This window comes from Glandiceps talaboti, chromosome 7, assembly GCF_964340395.1.
Source record: "Glandiceps talaboti chromosome 7, keGlaTala1.1, whole genome shotgun sequence".
NCBI lineage: Eukaryota > Metazoa > Hemichordata > Enteropneusta > Spengelidae > Glandiceps > Glandiceps talaboti.
Window position 1 is genome coordinate 5061854 of NC_135555.1, and position 14728 is coordinate 5076581.

The 14728-nt window shown below is 34.0% G+C and overlaps 2 protein-coding genes across 2 annotated transcripts; one reads left to right on the plus strand and one right to left on the minus strand.

Annotated features, from left to right (window-relative positions):
• Positions 1–1132: 1132 nt before the first annotated feature.
• LOC144437422 (uncharacterized) lies at positions 1133–6218 on the minus strand. Its single transcript, XM_078126362.1, has 8 exons — positions 6108–6218; positions 5028–5167; positions 4548–4658; positions 4200–4290; positions 3266–3410; positions 3040–3134; positions 2210–2364; positions 1133–1265 (listed from the first exon to the last, which is right to left on the minus strand). Exons 1-8 carry the CDS (start codon positions 6138–6140, stop codon positions 1133–1135), a joined length of 903 nt encoding a protein of 300 aa, XP_077982488.1. The 5' UTR covers positions 6141–6218.
• Positions 6219–6499: 281 nt separating this feature from the next.
• LOC144437787 (E3 ubiquitin-protein ligase RNF166-like) lies at positions 6500–13013 on the plus strand. Its single transcript, XM_078126810.1, has 7 exons — positions 6500–6604; positions 7713–7871; positions 8735–8906; positions 9592–9698; positions 10052–10166; positions 10496–10603; positions 11270–13013. Exons 2-7 carry the CDS (start codon positions 7786–7788, stop codon positions 11336–11338), a joined length of 657 nt encoding a protein of 218 aa, XP_077982936.1. The 5' UTR covers positions 6500–6604; positions 7713–7785; the 3' UTR covers positions 11339–13013.
• Positions 13014–14728: the final 1715 nt, after the last annotated feature.

Sequence of the window (14728 nt, forward strand, 5' to 3'; positions counted from 1 at the left end):
TGTACAATCTTCTAAGTATATTTTCAATATATAAATTCAATCAAACATCCATCCACCGATTTTACGGTTTCAAAATACATGTATGTTATCCGGTGCAATTCATTATACATTTTGTTAGTTTACCAGTAAATTTATATGTTCTGTTTAGTAATTTTAAATTTGGGTAAATATCATCAAGAGAGGGGAGGTTGACTTCATAGTTGAAACGACACCAATAGGTATAGACTGCAAGACACGTCGCGACGTTCCGTCCTCACCGGCCTCCTCTCACAGAGAGGGAGGGAGGGGTTGGTGTGAGGGCGTCTCGTCACGGCGTACCTTACATGCTACAATAGGTACTGTACAGAATTTTCTCAGCGTCAAAGGACGTGAGGGTATGATGCAATTCAATGTCGTATTTACTATATATACTCAATGATGTACAACATGGCTGATGCATACAGGTGTGTTGCAGTTTTGGGTCAGACTTGGATCATTTATAAACAAGGTAGTCTAAGAACAGATCACTTATAGGTCAAAGTAAGCTCAATAAATTCGTTGTAATGTATGTTTTCATATCGCTTTCCTTCTTCAATGAAGTTCAGTGAATTTGTTACACATAAGCAAATAAAAACAAGTTTGAAGTCAAACAATTTTCATGTGGCTTTTCTGGTATGTGAGATTGTTCCTCAGTTGTCTATAGATATGTGTGGTAACCAAGTATAGCTCTATTGTACACCATTTGCAAGTTTACTTTAGTATCAAAATTTAAATATGTCAAATAGTTGTCTTGTAAAGTTATCTCAAAAGTTGGCCCAGAAAAAATGAAAGATTCTACCTAATCCACACATGGCTCTACTGATAAGATAGCACAGATGTGAGAGCCTAGGATTGAATCACAGGCCTTTAAATCCACTCTTCCTTAGCATCTCTCATAATGTACTCAATTATTCAAGTCAAATTATCGACATTCCCCTCTTGACCTTGTCTGTTAATCTTGACTCACTACCTCCAAATTTACTATTACTTTGCCTTTTCCCTTCCATTATTTTTTGCCCCAACAGTTTAGTTTGCCAATTTGTTCATCCTCAGACTGTTCAATTTACAGATCTTTTCAATTTCAAAGCTATGACCCAACTGTCACTGTTTTCTACTATTCAATGTTATTTGTTCTTTGTTCATTACAGATAATGCTTGTTTCCTTTGGTTTGGTTTGTCTTTTGTCTTTTATTTTTGTAGTGGCTTGGTAATACGTCATAGAACATTGAAAAGAAGATGACTCTACACTACAGAGTACAAAACATATAGCAAATACCCATTAATGGTGGCTTGATTTCATGACAAGCTTTACTTTATTATTATATGCAGGTACAGTATTTACATTATGAAAATCAACAAGTGGAAAATATAAAAATGAAAAATTACATTGTTTTCAACAACTTCACAGTCACACAATTTTATGAAAAAATACATACTATGCTTAAATTTGATCTCTATTATACTACAAGAATTAGAAGCATCATAGATGAACCATGTTAACTGTGAGTCATCTTTTGACCCAGAATAGGTTTTAATCAGATAGTAACTTATAGCCATGATAAAATCAGTTAAAATTGACTGCTCACAACAATTCTCAGTACCTGAAATAGAATATTACTGCCTAGGTGTATCATAATGAACATTCAATTTCTTGGTCGACACCACAACTTTCGCTCCACGTGTTTCACATGCAATTACTATAGGTGCAGGTGAGAATTAATTGACCTTCTTGATCTATTTTGACACTCTAGCATGAGGTAAAATGCTATTGGGGGTACTGAGAATTGCTTTATACTGGTATTCTAATTTGAGTATGGTAAAGTCATGATTGATAATTATTAGCTCATTTTAGTTACAACTTATGCTAAATGAATTACAATCAGATTTCTTGCCTTCAGTAAATTGTACATTCACACAAATCAGAAGAATATTCTAGGCAACACCAAATCTCATTCTTGCAGACTAACTCTTGTGGAACATGTTATACTAATGCTGCAAATAGTTGTTCTACAGCACTAAGTTAGAACATAGTAAGTAATCCAATCTTTACCTGGGTGGTATTTGTTTGCACAACAAAACGTTCAGCAAAAACAGGATTAAACTAATCTTCTGTAGATTGAAGTTCCTTACATGTATTTGACTGGAGTTGAAGTTATCTGGTCACCGAATGGAAACGGTACTCTAAACTTACATGTATTTCACTGGAGTTGAAGTTCTCTGGTCACCGAATGGAAATGGTACTCTAAACTTCTGACACATACTTCTTAGTGTCTTTTCATATTGTTGATTGAGTTTAGCTGATTCATGTAGAGCATACTTCAAGTCTTCTATCTCATCAAAGAATCCCTAGAAAATACAATAATATTAAACTTAATCTATGATCACAGAACAACACCATTGAAATATTTGTACCATACTATGATTCAATAATTCAGCTAGGTAAATGAAATATAAACACTAACCCCCCCCCCCCCCCCCCAGGATGGTATACCCAAAGGTTTTGTATATATAACAGTTATGATATACATGATTTATTACAAATATATGAATTCCACAACATGATAGTGATGTCATTAGCAATATCCATCAGAGCATTACTTTTTATTAGTCCCTTAGGATAATATTGTGATTAAAAACCAAGCAGGGCATGACATCCTGGATACAGGCTGTTTACCTTTGTACAAATGTATGACCACTCTCAAGGTCACACACAGGACATGAAATTACATAGCACATACAACTCAGCTCTGACACACTACAATGTAATATATATAATAAATATAAATATATATATATATAATAAATATAAATATATATATATATATATATATATATATATATATATATATATATATATATATATATATATATATATATATATATATATATATATATATATATATATATATATATATATATATATATATATATATATATATATATATATATATATATATAAATATATATATATATATAATAAATAAAAATTAGTCATTGTATATATAAATTAGTCAGTCTAACCTTATCCAGGCCTTGTAGTTCATTCTTGAGTTTCTTCTTATCTTTGGCTAATTTATTCCGCTCTTTTTTCACCTTTTCTAGTTCACTTCGCAAATCTGCAATATGGTAAGGACTGACTTATCATTTACATAAAAATTAATATCTGTGACAACATAAGATGTTAAGTGTATTTTTCTTGGCTGAATGAAGAAAAATATTGAGGAATAATATCTAAATGTGTACTTACCAAGGGAGTCATCAAGGGAATCTGATCTTCTTCTACGTCTTCTATCTCCTCTCCTTCCTGCACTCCACTTTGGTGACTGTCTCTCCAATTGATGAATTCTTAGCTGTGCTTCTTTCAGTTTCTGTTCTAAGTCATGAATTCTTAACTGTAAAAGAATAGAAAGGTGTATGAAATGGAAGTGAAAGGATTCCAGCAATTTTGAACAATATATGGAAGTACAGAGATGTACATGTAGCCAGCTAATGCATATAATCGTTATGCAGAGACAAGAGTGTGTCCACTGTGAGTGCAATTTCTCCCAGTGTAAATCAACCAACAGTCAGTGAGTGATAGAGACCCTAGAGCAGCACCATCAAATTATATATCAGTCTCCAAGATTTGTTTTCATTCAGCCAAGGAAAATATGAGTGGTACAAGTGGCCTTCAACTCATCCTGACAAAAGTCTTCTGGCGGAATGAAGAAAAATATTGCAGAGTAATATTGATTATACCTGTGCAAGCTTATGATGAGAAATGGGTAATTTAGAACATTTGGAGTCATATTTTGAGCACTACAGAAACAGTGACATAGAAGCATGTTGTTGTCGTGATATAGAATGACCTTCAAATAAATCTTGTATTTCTGTTTGACCATCTATAACTTGGCTTGCATATGATATAACATGTATCTGGAACTTAGGAAAGATGATAGCAACACATATCTAACATGAACAATGTTGTTTACATTCATGCATCTAAAATTAATGAAACTTCACAGTTTTCTTATGAAGTTTTCTTTATCATTAATGGCTGGCACTAAGCTGTTTACCACTCCTGTTTATGTCCAATTGTTGATCAAATTTAGTAAATGTGGATTGTCAACATCTTAGTTCAATATAATGACCTAAGTCAGACCATAGATCCTACAGTGAAATGTATGGATAAGACTACTTACATTTAGTGCTGCAATGGTTTCTATATGATTAGTATTTGTCCTCACTTCCTTCTCATATCTCCTCATCAAGTTGTTATGCATTGAAAGTATTCTGAAATTAGAAGAACCTGTGTCAATAAGGTTATTTATGATCTCCAGGAAATTACCCACTGTAATCATAGACATTGGAGAGTATGTCTATGGTACGATATGTATATCTTAAATCATAGACTTTTACTCTCCAATGTCTATGCTTTTAAATAGTGCCCTCAGTGGTAGTAATGATCAAAGTGACAGAACACTTCCTACATAACTTGAACTTGGACTTGTCACCTGTTGACAAAAACAGATTATAGAAGTAATGCTTACTTATTGATTCTTTCATTTTCATCACTCTGTCTGTCAGATTTCTGCTCTGCTGGCTGTCGGAGTGGTCGTTTGTATGGTTGATAGCCTGGTGGATCAGTTTGTACAGCAGTGCTGCATAAAAAGACAGTTGAAAAATTGTTATGCTGGTCTGGGGCTTCGATTAGACTAAATCAGCAAAGGCACATTAAAAATTGCAGTATGAACATCCGTGCAAAAAAGGAGAATAAATTACTATAAAATAAACATTTCCAGTCAACAGATTTGCCAGGCACTATAAATTTACAAAAAGTACAAAATAGGTAATACCAAATATGTGGAAATGAATAGTAGATTCCATTATGTAATAACCATGGGGCAGAAACAATCAAATGTAAAACCAAAATAAAATTGACTGACAAATTTGAGTCTCTTCAGGTTTCATAGAATCAATTCTGTTAGGAGTAATAAAAAGTTAAAATAAAATAAAATTCAAATACTGACTTCCTTGTAGTTACATATTCTTTCAACACTCTTTCCAGCTTCAGTTTATCATTGATATCTGTTAATTTTCGTTCCAAATCAGCATTTCTTCTTCTCACTTTTTTCAACTTCCTTGAGATTCGTTGATTCTCTTCTGTAAGCTAAATCATCATCAATATTTTCAATTCATTAATATACATCTAGAATTATGACAATAAGTCACTCTCCAAACAGAATAACCACAATTAGTCTTTTGTGTATTTTGTGATAAAGCCTACAGACTTGGCTACCTGGCTCAATAACATCATTTGTTTGTCAGATAGCCAAGTCTCTGGGCTTTTTCCTTTCTGTTATTTTTGAAAGGCTTTAAACTAGTCTGTAAGATACAGACATTCAAACCACACTATCAGCACCACAATATCAGCCACTGGTGCAAAGAACACAACATATCTTATAGTTTAGCATTAAAACAACATTACTAATCTATGAATTGAGGACTTATGTCGATCCCAAACAGGTTTCCTATCCGTAGCTTAACCCTAACTCCCTAGCTTGAATACAAATATGTATTAAACAGTCAGTCCATTATAAGTACTATTCTACATTCTTTCTATGACTTGCATTCATGTTCACCTCTAAACATAAACATAATAAAATATTTTATAGCAGATGTATCAAAACATAAACTACTTTGATCCGTTGTTGAAATCATAGACATTTGAGACGACTGTTTTCTAACGTCAAGGTTGAAACATCAGATTGTAAGTTTATCCACAGATCCTACAACGGTGAACAATCAAGACTGAAAAACACTACCCCAAGTATACACTTTGTGTACCTACCCTGTTTCTTAACTCAAAATCAATAAGGCAAGTTCCATTAATGTTCGTGATATTAGGGCATATGATAACCCCCCCCCCCCTCAAGAACCGTTGTTCAATATTTTAACCGTCCACTGCGTATCAGGAGACGACTTGTCAAAACTTGTTATGATCACGATCACCTAACACTCACACCAACTTATTTGTTTGAAAACAACCTATCAAACTGACATTCGATGGATTGATAAAAGAAAGTGTACCAGACAGATGAGCTCCTTACCTGTGAACACATATGAATAGATGGCATTTCCATTTTCGATTGAATTAAACGTCTAAAATCTGAAGTTCAAGACACAAGTACACGAAACGATGTCTATGCTGTCTGCAGTCTGCTGCCCTCTGGGTTTTTCGAATGTTCGCGGGTGATATTAGTGGTACATTTGCAGACTGTCAGTTCGCGCATTCAAATGAGTTCTGTAACTTCAACATTTTGTTCTTTGCAACATCATTTTATGTATTTAAATTAAAAAATATATATTTTTAATTAAATTTAATTATAAATATTCAACTTTTATATGAAAATAATGAGACCTTCAAATATATCCTAATCCGGTAGCTGGAAAAAACACAATTTTGACTCACACTCTAAACGTTGGTGGCGCACAGCTATATTATCGAAATACATCCGGAAATCCCCCACGGTGGTATGACAAACTAGTAATACGAAGTAGGTGGATTGATTATTGGATAAAACACACCATTGAAGATAAAGAGAAAGTAAGTTACAAATTTCTGATGTTAGATGTGAAAATGGCAAATTTTGATTCGTGTATGCGTGTAACAACCTGGTGTTTCAACCCGGAAGTGTGGAGTGGTTCGTAAGTCACGATCCCCCTGTTACTAGTGTTACGTTGCTGGCCGTCTATCTCATACCATGTTACACAGAGTGAAAGCGAAAGTGGGTTTCATAGTTTCCCCTAAAAAATACAGCCGTTAGCGGGAAAGATTCTTAAACATATACATATATGTATGTATGTATATATATATAAGAGATATCACAATGAACACAACCATGATGTGACATGCAACCAACCCTCAAGTAAAATACGAACCATACTATTTATACGCATTATAATTTAGTTGTTAACAGTACAAAGTTCATAAATGTTGCCTACACATAGACTTTTGAAGTATTTATCACATTCTCGACATACTTTCCATTTGAATACTTTCATAAATACTTCCAACAAACCATTTCACAGCCGCATGTCTTGTCTTTCTTGATTTTGATCTATTAAATGCTGGTCTACGTATCTCCATACAGACACCTGTTACAACCAACTATTACCAATCATATAGTCCTGCTTGCATACGGAGGAATTCGGGACTCGATTCTGACAATTGTCCCTCCCCCTCCTTAGAGTCAAGTCAGTAATACAGACTCGTGCACCGTCATGTAAGCAGGACTACCAATCATATAGCTATAAATCAAGAAATAGGAATAACAGTTAATATACCTCCATCCTGCATTCCGATATCCAAGTAGGAGTCCACTATTTTACAGAGTTTGTATTCTAATACCCTAACTGGCCCAATGTCGATAAATTCAAGCAGGATGTCAAGATGCATCTGTCGTATTGGATTTTGGCATTAGACAAATTCTATTGATTGATTGATTAATTGGTTAGTTGGTTGGTTGATTGATTGATTGATTGATTGATTGATTGATTGATTGATTGACTGATTGATTGATTGATTGATTGATGATTGATTGATTGAATATGTGCATTGTATAATGTACAAGCAGCCTTATGTAATACACAATGGCATGTTGGAAACTTGATCCATGTGACTTTAATACAATTCTCATTTCATGTTTCAACAGAACTATCTAACAACAGTGAACATTTGAACAACAGTGAAGAGTCAAGCAGAAAGCTATTTTGTTGTTGTAGAAAATGGCAACATCAAATACTGACGCTTTCATTTGTACAATTTGTTTGGAGGTTCTTCACAAACCAGTTACCATCCCATGTGGACACTCGTAAGTCAGGAAATCATGTTGTATTTCTTTCAACAAGCTATAATCATCACAAATAATATCACGATGATGATGTTTAATAATGCACTTAAAATGTTAAACCTTGAAATGCCAATATTTCAACAATTTTGAAATCGCTGACATTCATACATGGCATTTTACATGAAGCACAGCTGGTATTGAGGTGCATGTCTAAAATATCATACTGAGTAACTCCAAAGAATTATTATTTACTGCTCATACTGTGTCATATACATGATATACTTTGAAATGTAAGCCAGCACAAGTAGCATAACCACAATAAAACATATGCAATAGGACATTCATATACTAGTATGTACATTTATACTCGTTTTTGTCATAATAATCCAGCTATTACAATGCTTATATACTTTTGTTTAAGCTAACTGATGCTGGTACAGTGTGCCCTCTAATGATGGCCAAATTTTCTTGTTGTGAGTCAAAATGAGAAAAACTGGGATTTCTTGTGAGTCACCACATAGTAAGAGATAAGGGGAACACCTAATTTTGGTGCATCACTAGAAATTGTGTGCGTCAGTGGCATGTCAAATTGGCTTAGAGGGTACATTGTGCTGGAGGGTTAGTAAACATTTGTCAATTTTTGTGAGAGCATAAAAATGAAAGATATAGGCAAAAAAAGCTGAACAGTGAGTTTTCAGTTAATTCTATAAAGAATTGGAAAGCTATTAGTAATCTATACCGACATCTTGATTGTACAGATCAATGTATCATACATATACATGCAGCACAATAAGTAATGTCATTCTTGTGATCTCTGTGATATCTTGTCTTGATTTACAATTCAACATTTAAAAGAATATATTCTCTTTTTAATACAATATAAGGTTTTGTGTAACATGTCTGAGTTCGTGCATGGGAAAATCCAAAGAAAGCAAAGAATCACCATACTGTCCACTGTGTAGAGAACCATTTGATCCTGCAAGACGAGTAAGAAATGAAGATTTGGAAAACAAGATGCGTCATACAAAGACAACCTGTAAAGCTTGTGGATATAAAGTAAGATAATGACAATTTGCTGTTTTGCTTTAGTTCCAAACTCAGAGAGTAAATAATTCTTCAGCTAAACCACTCAGCCTTCTGCAGTTGTTATTGTATACAGTTCAATGACATACACTTAATTACTATTAGCTGTAGTCTGTGACATACAAATGAAGTAATTGTTTAGTAAATTACTTACTAGTATTTCATGATTTGACATAAATGGTATGAAATGAACAATAGGGACGTTATCAACACATTGATTTTATGCAAATGTCTTGAAGTTCTTATACATCAGTTGTTTTCACTGTTTTTATTGGCTGATAGATGTATGACTTACCATGTATGACTTACTGCTAACTTACGAAAATATTGTATGTTACTGCCATTGTAGTTGAACTTCATTTGCTGCTAATTGGTCAATTGTCAGGAATGTATATGTACATGTATAAACAGCATTGTATACAAACAAAGATATACTGTGTACACACCAATATGAATCATAATTAATACTGATAAAGTAAGAATAGAAAGCTTGCTCTATCACAAAGTTATGTATTGGAGCCATTACTCACCCATATATAATAACTTGTATTTCTTATGTTTTGATTTCATATTAATGATACATATCATACTTGATGGCTTTTTAGTCTTCAACAACTTTGTTTGAAGCCTTGTTTCATTCTATTGTGGTTTCTTCTAGGTGAGGTACAATAAACTAAGAGCACACAATGATGTGTGTAGTAAAACAGAAGTAGTACCAATTAGACCGTTCACACCTGTAGCTGAGACATCCCAACCAATACCCATGTAAGTATTGTCAACTCAGCTCTGTATGTGTGTATGTACTATGGTCTTACATCATGTGTTGAGACATTTGACCATGATAATAAGTATGAGAAAAGATAGCTTCAGAATTGTTCAGGAAGTGTAGCTGAGATGAGACAACACCATTGATCATGACATGACAGTGTACAGGACATTCCATGCAGTGCTGAACACACCTATAGTGATATAAACATATTGCTAACTAAATGCAATGGATGGTAGTCAAGGGAGAGACAGATTATCATACACACTATGATAATATGATTTGATTTATTGACTTACAGCATGTCTAGGATGACCATACTAATACAACTTTTTTCTTTCCATTTCAACAGGGATGTTCCCAATAGGTCAACATTTCAGTGTCCATTCTGTTCTCAGTCCAACCTGGATTGTAAGGGGTTGATTGATCATTGCAATAAAAAACACAAATCTCTCTCCTCGGCAGCTGTAAGTTTACATCTTCAAAGTTCAATTATTCAATATTACATACTAAGAATGATGCTATCACTGTTTCCAATCTAACTACCGGTAATAAACTAATGTAATCACAATATTGCTCAAAGTGAATCATGTTCATTTCTAATCATAAATTCAAACGACAGATTTTGAAAATTATAATGACATTAATACATGGGAATTTGTTTTGTCAATTTATGGCAAAACATGGTCATGATACTGGATGAATTTTAAGGAAATATTGACAATGTAGATCAAAGTAGCATCTCAAGTTTTTTTTCATGTTCCTTTAATGATTGAAATTGTCTTTTTTATTCTAGGTATGTCCTATTTGTGCTTCAATGCCTTGGGGCAATCCAAACCAACAAAGTAGTAACCTTCTAGACCACCTCAACTTGAGACATAAATTTGAATATGACACATATGTTGTAAGTAACTATGGTAACAATAAACAACTTGTATGGTTTATAAGAGTTGTTCAGATAATATCTAAATGCATGTTTAGGAGTTACTTAATCTAAATATTTATCACTAGAAAGGATGATCGAAAAATTTTGATTGAGCATACAAAATGAAAGTTCAGTTTGAGTTCATTGTTGCAAACCACGGCCTGTTTTATGGCACCGTTCTTAATGCGCCGCCCCACTGGTGTGTGAGAATGTTTGAGTTAGTTTTGTAGAGATTCCTAATGTTGCAGTTTTCACTGCCAGATGTTGAAAATAAAAAAGTTACAATGATAAATTTTGGATAATCCAAGTTTAAATGAATTAGATATTTTGTTGTAAAACACATACAAATGGTCTGAAATTACATGTATGTGATCTTAACATAACTCAAAAGGTTTTTAAAAAAATCTGACTTGCTTTCACCATGTTAGCAGAGCATCAGCAAACTAGGTTAAAAGTAAGCATTTGTAGTGTCACATGACAACCAATAAAACCTTCATGTCAAGTTCTTTGAATGTGAGATGATCTGGGTGTACAAAGGAATTACTTAGGTATCTTTTTACACAAAGTCAGCTTCACCCTGTTGATAATGGAGTCTTTACCAATGGTAAGTTTGACCATCAATATATTTTTCTAATTTCTTTCCAGGATTACTCCGTTGATGATGATGCAATGCTTCAACTTGCAATGAGAGCTTCAATGCAAGAACGTTCATAGTTACCATGGAAACTGATCATAACAACAGGAGTAATTAGTGAATGCAATATGAATGCTCAAGTGATCTCGAAGTCTTGTCTTGAATGATGATGTTGAAGGTGATTTGATGACAGAAGAGGGTAGTGCATTCCAATGAACGATTGTTCTGGTGAAGAATGGATTCTTGAAAATTTCAGTTTTTGCATCAAAAGTATTTGTATCTAGCTGGTTGAAGGCGAGTACTCTTAGTTGGTGAAAGTCGTTTGTTAGCTGAAGTGACTCATTTTATATATTCATGTCAATAATACATGTACTATATAGTGTAATGGCAGATACATAACTCATCATAAATTCTTGGCTGTGCAGAAGCTAAAGAATCAAACTCACTGATCTGCTAATTTTTCAAGAAGGTTGAAGGAGATGTGCAAAAGATTATATACCCACCCACTGTAAGATTTTAAATGTTTTCAGCATGTTACCTGAACGACTGTACTAGTCAAGTTTTTAGCACCCTTCTACCAAACCATACATTACAATAGGGAACTTGCAATCCAGACAGAGCATGCTCGGATGCATAGGACTATGAGATTATTTGTAGCTATCATAGTACCTCATCTGGTGCTATCAATGAAATAAACCTCCTACAATGGTCAGGGTAACCATGACAACAATATTTATGGTTACAAACAAAGTAGCACAACTGTTTACAATATGATTAATTCATATTTATCATCTTTCCCATGATGCAACATTCAGGATATTCAAGATGGCGGGTTTGCAAGTTCCCTATTGCCCCATTTAAATTTCTGTCGTGTTGTTAATTTTGTTCTGTTACTCTATTGTACTCATGGTTAACGCATGATCTTCTGATTTAGACCCCAGTTTAAAGCATATCACTGATGTAAATTTCTGTATTTTCATAATGAATTTATGTACACATGATTGTTGAAAACGATTTCAAAATATACATAATGGACATCCCATTGACAAATGTGATGTAAGAGATATCATGTAATGAGAATAATAATAGTGTACTTTTCTTAAGTGCCTTCCAATAATTATAATAATTTTTTCATACATGACAAATGTTTGCATGTATCTACTCTATACCCAAGGTTTGCATCATTCTATTCCTGTTATTGTGTACCCATTTATCCTGTATTGGATACAAGTTTTAACAAGTCAACTCTTCAAATGTTTTGAAAATGTAAAAGGAATTCAGTACATCTAGGAGTACCTTTCAGTAAAATGGCCACAAGTTAACCACTGTCATGTACAAAGTAGATAGAATTTATTGGTGATAGTCTTTGTGTATTGGTTGATGGTCTTTGATTGGTGCCGCTTTGTTCAACTCATTGTGTGCCTAGCTCTGAGTGGTTAGTTTTCCCTATTCCAGTACATAATACATATTTTCAAGTATTCTGAAAAGTTCCTTCTCTAATATGAAAACAATATTAATTTATTTGATAATGCTGATAGCCAGACTGAGATTTACACTTCATAATTGACAAATAACTTACTAAAGTACTATATATTTGGTTAAATTTGAGATTTATGTGAATGATTATGTTTATTCATTATGTTAACTTTTATTGTGCAGATATGTAAAATGGTAATTACCTTTCTCTTCAGTAGATGATGTGTGTTTCTCTCTAAATCAACTTACACTTACTTACACTTACACAAAGGGCAAATACAGTGGATATGAGTAATTTCGAGAATTTCGCAAACATTAATTTGGTAGTCTGAGTATGTGCCTGCATGTTCCTATGTGTGTCTGTGCCTGTGTCTGTCTGCATGTGTGTGTATGTGTCTGTCTGTGTCTGTCTGTCTGTCTGTCTGTCTATGTATGTGCATGCATGTATGTATGTATGTATGTATGTATGTATGTATGTATGTATGTATGTATGTATGCATGTATGTATGTATGCATCCATCCATCCGTGTGTGTGTGTGTGTGTGTGTGTGTGTGTGTGTGTGTGTGTGTGTGCGTGTGCGTGTGCGTGCGTGCGTACACTCGCACATTTCAGACCAGGTCATCATCAAGGTTGTCAGCTGTCTCGGAAACTAAGTTTGATTAGAGTAGTTAGTTATTTTCATATACTTATTACATGTAAATATTAGCAACAAATGGTTAACATTTTATGGATCGAGTCTCTGAAGTGTAACTACGAAATTAAGATAAATTGACATTCCTTTCACGGATACTGCATTATGATGGATACTAAAGTTTAGTCTCTGACACGTACGGATAAAATACAACGTTTATGAATCAATAAATGTTAAATTTACGAGTATCCTAGGCGGCAAACATCCATCGATCACTTTATATTTCGCCGTCAAGTCATGCAATGAAATGAATTATTCTTTCAAAAAGGACAATGGTCATTTTGTATTTATTGTGAGTTATAGCATATTGTGCAAACGATTGTTTTCATTCATCATATGGACACTACAGACTCGTGTTTCAGCCACTGTAACATGGGGGTATTTTAAACTACAGTAACGTAAACCCTGAGTAATGTGAAATCTGTCGGAGACATGAATTTGCGTAGGTCATATTATACATAGTATTCTCCAACTTGTTACTGAACTGGGCTAGTCTCTGGAAATTACACACAACAGGTGTACGTTAGCACGATGCATACCATGTATTGCAACTAAAATGCACACATGCACGCGATGCACACCTGTATTGCTACTAAACGTACAATCACATGATTTGTTTACTCAGTCATTGACGACCATTGGCAGTACATCGATAGTGCACTGACTTTACTGGAAAAATCATGGCAGGTTAATGGCCAAATAAGTAGATCACACACCATTAGAGTGTTCTGTAAATTTCAAAAGTCGGGTAATGTTATTTTATATTGAAATTAAATATAAAAGTAATTCGGAAGAGTATGTGGAGATGTCTATAATAATGTATATATGGATGGTTTTTAGTTAATCTTTGACTACAAAAAGTTAATAGCTGACATGACATGACATGACACATTGAAGGAGCCGGGTACGTTTGTATTGGTTACCCTAAAAGCCTGCTGTGACCTTTAATTGGCAATCTTGTTGCTATAACAGTACATTCCTGTTAGGAGACAACGAGCGAATGAAAAGGTGAGAGGATATATTTTGAATTCTTGTATTTTACTACTCTGCCAAGTTTGTACGGTCTTATATTGTGGTATTAAGGTAACTCTTTTGAGACACAGGCAATGCTGTATTGCCTCCTGGTATGACGTGACAAGGACGCGGTTAGACTACTACTAAGCAGTGACAACACAGTCATGTTAACCGAGTTCTCAACATTTGGGGATTAGGGCTAAGGGGCAGTCAGTTTGAAAAATCCATCGTGATATCAACAGTTAATGTATATCATAGGACCATAGCAAACTAGCCTACATAGGGTAT